Here is a 7943-nt window from a genome sequence, read left to right as displayed (position 1 = left end):
GGTTCTCAAACGGTGAAGGAGAAACATTGTGAGGAAACCTGCATAACTGAGAATTTTCTTAATTCTCTAGGTGTGTAAAGTCTACCAATCCGCACCGCAGCGTGGTGGACAATTGACCAAATCTCTCTCATTATGAGAGGAGACTCGTGCTCAACAGTGAACCGAACAGAGGCTGTTAATGATGGTCATAATGTATGTTAACAGCAGTAAAAAAAACCAATGAGACCATTAGCAATAGGTAATGACTGTTGGAAGGTAATGACTAACATTACCACCAATACTTAGTTCTATTGTCATTTTAGTCAGAAACAAATACTCATTCTAGATAAATATTAGTCACTGTAAGAAAAAAAATTGTGGTATGTATATTGTATAATATGACCATATAATGATTGTTGTACGTATTGTATTCAAGTAAAAATGTGAGTAACTACATAGGTACGTAGGGGAACATGGGGGAATCGGGAGCACGGGGTAATAAGTATCACTTTAATTTACGTGTAGATCATGTTTTGTAATTACGTATCTTAAAATGATGCAGGAGGTGTACTTGTGACTAGCCACGGCCGAAGCCTCCCACCAGCCAGACCTGGACCAATTAAGAAAACCTCAATCGACCCAGCAGGGGATCGAACCCAGGACCTCCGTTATATATTATAATAAATAATAATCCTACTAATATTATAAACGCGAAAGTTTGTATGGACGTATGTTTGTTTGGATGTTTATTACGCTTTATCGCCGCCACTACCGAAGCGATTTGGCTGAAATTTGGAGTGGAAAAAGATTTTTTTGCTGGATTAACACTTAAGTTACTTTTTATCCTCGATTCTCGAGATTTGAGTGAACCTGATGATTTTGATGGTATGAATGTTTGTTACTCATTCACGCCTCGGCTACTGAACCAAATCACCTGATATTTGAAGTAGAGATAGATTATAGTCTGGATTAACTCATAAGCTACTTTTCTTCCCTGAAAAATCCATGATTCCCGCGGGATTTGTGATAAAAACAATTTATTGCAAATGAAATATTGTTGAAAACGAGATCGCTTTCCGAGTAATTTAACGAAAAATTATTTTAACCATAAATGTAGACAGTGAAAATACATCTTTATTAATGAACATATAAGGCACACTTCTGCTGTCAAGTGATAATGGTTTGTATGAATGGTTGTATAGATATAAAATTACATTGTAAGTAAATAATAAAAGCTTGCGTTTTAGTTATCAATTAGACACAGTAGTGTTCGGATGGTTTTCTCAAAATAAATGTGTGAATAAAAATAGTGATTGTATGAATAAAATAGATTTGTATTTTAATAAATTATTAATAAAATGTCTATGCGTGTTGAATTCAGTGTTTTGTTAATAATAAATGTTTTGTTTTGTGAATGTTCGAACGTTTATCACGAGAGTTCTAAGATAGTTTATCGACCAGACGACGCTTCGGAATATTTTGGTTATTCTGTGAGTTTAAGTAAACAAAGGTAATGTTGTTATACTCTACTTAAATTATGTGTACCTTACATTCCATTATCTACTTATATTATAAAATAAATTTGGATTGTTAGCCTACATCATATTAATAAACAGCTAAATGGAAATTAGATTTTTTGGTTTTTTATAAACTGGAATAGCACACAGACTACTTTTTACTCCGATGTTCCCACAGGCATGGTATATTTGGGGGTTGAAAGCGGGGAATAGTAGCATATTATGTGGCTTCAGATCACGAGGGTTTGGGTTCGAGTCCCGGATCGACAATGTCTTTCTTCTAAACTAATATTATAAAGAGGTAAAGTTTGTGGTATTGTAAGGATAATCTCTGGATCTACTGAGCCGATTTTGTAAAATCTACTATAAAGCCATATATATTTATGGGATTATGATCCTCCTCGTATTCTCACTAGAACAGGAACTACGCGAGTAGGGGCGTCGCCTACTCTAAGACATGTTGGGTAAAAATTTTGAGTGGTTGGTGGTGGATGTCCAATCTAATACCATTGTACGTAAACCAAAACGTATTCATAAAAATGTACAGGCAGAATTTCTTTCACGCACATATATATCATAAATACGTTTGTATGTTTGTCTGTTACAAAACTAATTCATAAACACTAAATAATAATACCTATGTAAAAACAAACTGATAGAAGGTATTTTTAACTCCCAACGCAAAAAGATAGGTGCTATAAGTTCGATGTATCTGTCTGTGATACCTTAGCTCCCGACCGGATAAAGCGAATTAATTTTTTTTTTGTATTAAAGTTGACTTATGTGCTTTTAGACATGTTTTATGAAAATCGGTTGAGCCGTTTAAAAGTTATGGGGGGTGAAAGTGGGGAAGAATATCTGCAAATATACGCGAGTGGGGTCTCAAATGAAAGCGCACTGAAAGACCTTCAGGATTTTTATGATGACCTTTATGACCTTCGGAATTTTTCAAAGTTTTCAATTTTATTAGGTTGATAGTCGGAGCGCCGAAAGCAAGAAGCAGATTACGAAGGATATCATCTGGACAGGTGTTCAGATGTCCTGCGCATGATCTGGACACCAACCATAATGTCACTTGTCTGCCGATAGGAGTTTCCGAGGAAAGTAAGTTATTACACACTTTTCTTTTATTTTGAAGTTTGCCTTCATAACAACCGATTTACCTGAAAGATGACGGCCTCCGTGGCGCAGTGGTAAGCGAGATGGATTTACAAGACGGAGGTCCTGATTCCGGAGATTCCGATTGAGGTTTTCTTAAGGTTCAGGTCTGGCTGGTTACTTCGGCCTTCGGCCGTGGCTATTTGCCACCCTTTTTTTATTCTTTACAAGTTAGCCCTTGACTACAATCTCACCTGATGGTAAGTGATGATGCAGTCTAAGATGGAAGCGGGCTAACTTCTTAGGAGGAGGATGAAAATACACACCCCTTTCGGTTTCTACACGGCATCGTACCGGAACGCTAAATCGCTTGGCGGGACATCTTTGCCGGTAGGGTGGTAACTAGCCACGGCCGAAGCCTCCCACCAGCCAGACCTGGACAAATTAAGAAAATCTCAATCTGCCCAGCCGGGAATCGAACCCAGGACCTCCGTCTTGTATACCCACCGCGCACACCACTGCGCCACGGAGGCCCTGCTGATAAAGACGTACCACCGTTCCGGTAGAAACCGAAAGGGATGTGGATTTTCATCCTCCTCCTAACAAGTTAGCCCGCTTCCATCTTAAACTGCATCATACTATCAGGTGAGATTGCAGTTAAGAGTTTCTTGTAAAGAATAAAAAAAAAACTGCATCTTTTCAGTTGAAGACCGAATATTTGCGAGATCCTTCGCCAGGGAAGACCTATTCAAGGATGGCATGTGGTTTGGAGCTGCCGTCAGCGCTACACCCAACGGAGCCGCTTTTGTAAGAAACTGATATACTTTTTTTTTACATTATATAGGCTAGCGCTTGGCAGCAATCATGCTTGACAGTAAGCGATGATGCAGTCTAAGGTGGAACGCACTTGCCTAGAAAATGCCTATTCACTCTTAACTTGAATATACCCTTGTCGTAGGTGGTAGGGAAAACGGAAGCTGGAAGGGCGTTCCATAATTTCGCAGTGCGGATCAGGAACGAAGGACCGAAACGCTTCGTAAGCGTCCAGGGGACATAAACTACGAATGGATGTAGACGTCTGCGATGCCTGGCAGTGAAGAGGGAACTAGATCGAAAAATTTCTGAGGGCACTCTCCGAAATAAATCCTGTAGAACACCGACAGACAGTTATTACTTGGCAGGACATTTGTTTCATTATCAGCCGATGGACGTCTTCTGCTGTACATAGGCCTCTTGCATGGAAACGGTCTTGAGTCGCTAACATCCAGCGCCTCCCAGTAACCCGCTTGATGTCCTCGATCCAGTCCATCTAGTTTATATCCATGTCCTAGTGAGAGGTCGCTTTCCGGTGCAGGGTCGGCATACAAACACCTTGGGAGTCCATCGGCTCTTTGAACTATGTGGCCTGCCCATTGCTACATGAGCTTTGTTAGTTTTTGTCACGATTAAAAGAAATATCAGCAATGGAAAGCTAAGTTATCAGCGATATTGCTTATATTTTATCTCCGTATTCCAATACGAACTACGCGGATGAATCTTCGAGCATAAGTGACTTGGGGAATAAGCACGTTACGTTACGAAAAGTGTAATCGGTTGAGGCGAACGGTCATTGAGAGAGAGATATAAAGAAGCTTTACTTCAGTTTACTTCTTTTTATAGCACACTCGTTTGTAATATTTACAGATCTGCGCGCCTCGCTGGACCACGCCTTACAAAGACACACATTTGTTACAAAACGGGATGTGTTTCATGCTGGCATCCAGAATGGCAAAGGAATACCTACCTCTTGTGGATCGCAGTAAGTACCATTGAAATTTTTTTTTTTAAATCTCGACACAGTAGGAGGGAGTTATAAGTTCATTACGTAATTAACTGATGTCCTAACTGTCGTCAAAGCTGCAAAGTTTTAAGGAATACTACCTAGGAATTTTCGAGACAAGTCAGCATTCTACGTTAATTATTTTTAACAGAAGTATAAATTTATAAGCTATTTTTCTAAAGAAAATTCTTTGCTATGTAGAAGTCTAAGTCAATTTCACCATAAATCCATTTATTTTAGTCATAGATTAAATCGTTTCTGACGCAAAAGCCGTTCGTCTAGTTAAAGAAGTTCCCAAAGAAAAAGACAAAATACGATCATTTATCAACTTGCACCATCGCAAGAAATGACCAACTTCGAATAAATTATCTATCAGCATTTTTCTTCAGTTTATTAATTGATCTCAAGAGGAAGACTTGTTTTCATTGCTATGAAAGTAATTTCTAACATAAAATTTGCCTTTCCAAAGGAGAATGGCGAGGTTGCATGTATTTTGGGACTAGCAGATAGAAGTAGCGTACATAATGGAAACCCATTAATAGTTGTTAATCGTGATTAAGCTAAGAAAAAAGCAAATGGTAAGCAATCTTGAAAAGCAGGGAGAAAAGAGATATACCTTAACATTAGAAGGCACCCTATGTATGCTTAAGAATAAATGTGAATTTTATACTGAAAAACACCACCGCTGACATACAACTGCGTGATTGCTTTGTAAATACGACAAGCAACAAGTAGACAATTTTACTATGATAAGTATAGAAGTAATCTTGATTCCCGTGTTGTAAAATCTCAATATTTTTTTTACTTTTTAGTAATAGTTTTAATTAATACAAATGTAAGAGTGTACGACACTTCTGAGTGTGACTCCCACTTTCTCCATCCTCCGTTCTAATTAATTAACCATAGGTTAAAAATTTCATGAGTTATAAATAAAATAAAATAAGCCTTTATTACTGTTGCTTAGTTACATTTACATTTTAAAGTATATACATAATTCTTATTAATTAGCAGCTTGTCCTTCGACATAGGCCTCCCCTAAAGATCTCCACTTTCCACTGTCCTTCGCCATTCTCATCCATTCAGGACCAGCGACCTTTTTAAAATCATCCTCCCAACGTTTCACCTGTCTTCCTTTATTCCTCTTACCATCCCTTGGATCGTCATCAACCCATATTCGGCTCACTGCTGAGCTCGAGTCTCCTCTCAGAATGAGAGGGGTTAGGCCAATAGTCTACCACGCTGGCCCAATGCGGATTGGCAGACTTCACACACGCAGAGAATTAAGATAATTCTCTGGTATGCAGGTTTCCTCACGATGTTTTCCTTCACCGATTGAGACACATGATATTTAATTTCTTAAAATGCACACAACTGAAAAGTTGGAGGTGCATGCCCCGGACCGATTCGAACCCACACCTTCCGGAATCGGAGGCAGAGGTCATATCCACTGGGCTATCACGGCTCTATCCCTTGGACACCATTCTGAAATCCGTTTTGTCCATTTCTCGCCCTTTTCCCGTATCATGTGTCCTGTCCACTGCCATAGTGTTTTGTATACTTTTTCCACATTCTTAAATTTAGTTGTCTTTTTAATTTTTGTTAACTTTACTCTATCTTTTCTCTTAACTCCAGTTACACTTCTTTCTATTCCGTGTCAAAGAGGTATACTAGTTTTTAAATAGATTGTTGTACGACATTGCAGGTAGGCAAGCGTTCCTCAGCGACGAGCAGCGATCAGAGTACGGAGAGTTTGGGACCCATCTCAACTACTACGCGTACGGCCAAGCAGGCTTCTCGGTGAAGGTGTCAGAGAGCAGCGTCATCCTCGGCGCACCCGGGCTGGTGCAGTGGACAGGTATCTGCTACGAGTAATTCATCATATCACGACTTCGTCCGCGTGGAATTGAGTTTTTCACAAATCCCTCGGGAACCATGGATTTTTCCGGGATAAAAAGTAGCCAATGTGTTAATCCATGCTATAATATATCTCAGTACCAAATTTCAGCTAATTCGGTTAAGTAGTCGAGGCGTGAAAGATTAACAAACATTAAAATAATCAGTTTTGCAAATCTCGGGAAACCATGGTTTTTTTCGGGATAAAAAGAAGCCTATGTATTAATCCAGAGTAAAATCCATTTCCATTCCAAATTTTAGCCAAATCGCTTCAGTAGTAGCGGCGTTAAAGAGTAACAAACATCCAAACATCCAAACATTCATACAAACTTTCGCGTTTATAATAGACTATTTCGCGTTTATAATTAGTAGGAAATAGGATGTCATTTTCATCATGTGAAGGTGGTCGAACATTTGTTATTCAACCACCTTCATTACAGTCATATTTAAAGATGTGTGTAATGTACACGCACACACTAGTGATTTGTGGTTCCAACTGAAAATGAGCGCTACGTGTCCAAATTCAAATGGTCACTTAGCATTATGCTGAGCTGGGGCCATTTTCTGGGTTATGCCACACATCGCAGGGTATTGTCCTGGATGTCCTGGTGTACTGGAGATATTGTGATGTGTGGCATAATTTAGAAATAAACGTATTTTTCTTTCTTTCTATGTACTTAATCACTAATTTGATCACTCAATTAATTACTTTCACTTAATCGAATACTGTATCTACTTAACACCCTCTTGCTATCGCTGTAATACTAGAATGAGCAAGACTATCCGAGAGGCTTGTATTTATAGACTGATCAATGCAATAGTTGGTATATTGACATCGTGTTCGTCACGTGTCACAGACTGTATCCGACTGTCAGAATATTAATAACATCCGGTAACAATACTGAATTTTTACGTAATGTACAACCTGACCAGAAAAATAAAGTACCTCGTCATGATTCTGAAAAAAAGGAACTATTTTCTTCCATTAGCTCAGAAAGCTAAAAATACTTGTGGCACCCGGATTTTTTTACATTTCTGATCAGAACGGTTTTGAGTAAAGATGAGTTATTTATAATTATAATTCAATTTCAGGAGGTGTCGTTGAATACCGACCAATCGACAAAAACTTCAAAAACTCCTACTTGAGCAAACAGACAACGATAAATTCATATTATACCAAAGAAGTTGGGCCAGATGAATACTTAGGTAAGTTAAGTATAGATTTATTATAATTTATATTTTATAAATAAAATTATTGTATTTAAATAAAAGGGAAGAGAATAAAACAAAAGTATATACCTACTAGATAGTATTGATAGGCAATAAGTTATGGGATAGTCTATCTAGTCTGATCATGTGAAATATTAATATTGAAAAAAGTCATTAATTGTGATTAAAATAACTTCTCTCCAAAGGTTACAGTGTTGAATCCGGTGTATTTGATAAAAATGGAACAAATCTTATTGTTGCCGGGGCGCCCAGGTCACATTTTGGATATGGTCAAGTAAGTGGTAAAATCATAAATGCATAATTATTTCTTTATCTTTAATATGATGAGGTTTAATGGCGAAGCTACTTTTAACGCTATCTTGTTATACAGGGTGCTCGGGAGTATTTCCCGTAACTTCAGGCAGGGT

General features: G+C 38.2%; 1 protein-coding gene across 2 annotated transcripts in view; it reads left to right on the top strand.

The window, feature by feature from the left end:
* The first annotated feature begins 1247 nt into the window (after positions 1–1247).
* Positions 1248–7943, top strand: part of LOC112058501 (integrin alpha-V) — a 44458-nt gene continuing 37762 nt past the window's right edge. Inside the window, exons 1-7 of one of the 2 annotated variants that reach the window (XM_024099377.2) lie at positions 1263–1489; positions 2467–2600; positions 3298–3401; positions 4278–4392; positions 6116–6268; positions 7399–7512; positions 7722–7810. In XM_024099377.2, coding sequence (XP_023955145.1) covers positions 1338–1489; positions 2467–2600; positions 3298–3401; positions 4278–4392; positions 6116–6268; positions 7399–7512; positions 7722–7810 — 861 coding nt within the window. In that variant the 5' untranslated portion in view covers positions 1263–1337. Of the gene's footprint in view, positions 1490–2466; positions 2601–3297; positions 3402–4277; positions 4393–6115; positions 6269–7398; positions 7513–7721; positions 7811–7943 lie in introns of both variants that reach the window. The other variant, XM_052883473.1, reaches the window with a different exon arrangement.

The sequence above is a fragment of the Bicyclus anynana genome, chromosome 9, assembly GCF_947172395.1.
Source record: "Bicyclus anynana chromosome 9, ilBicAnyn1.1, whole genome shotgun sequence".
Taxonomy (NCBI): Eukaryota; Metazoa; Arthropoda; class Insecta; order Lepidoptera; family Nymphalidae; genus Bicyclus; species Bicyclus anynana.
Note: the sequence above shows the minus strand (reverse complement) of the source record. Positions and strands in the feature narration are given on the sequence as shown.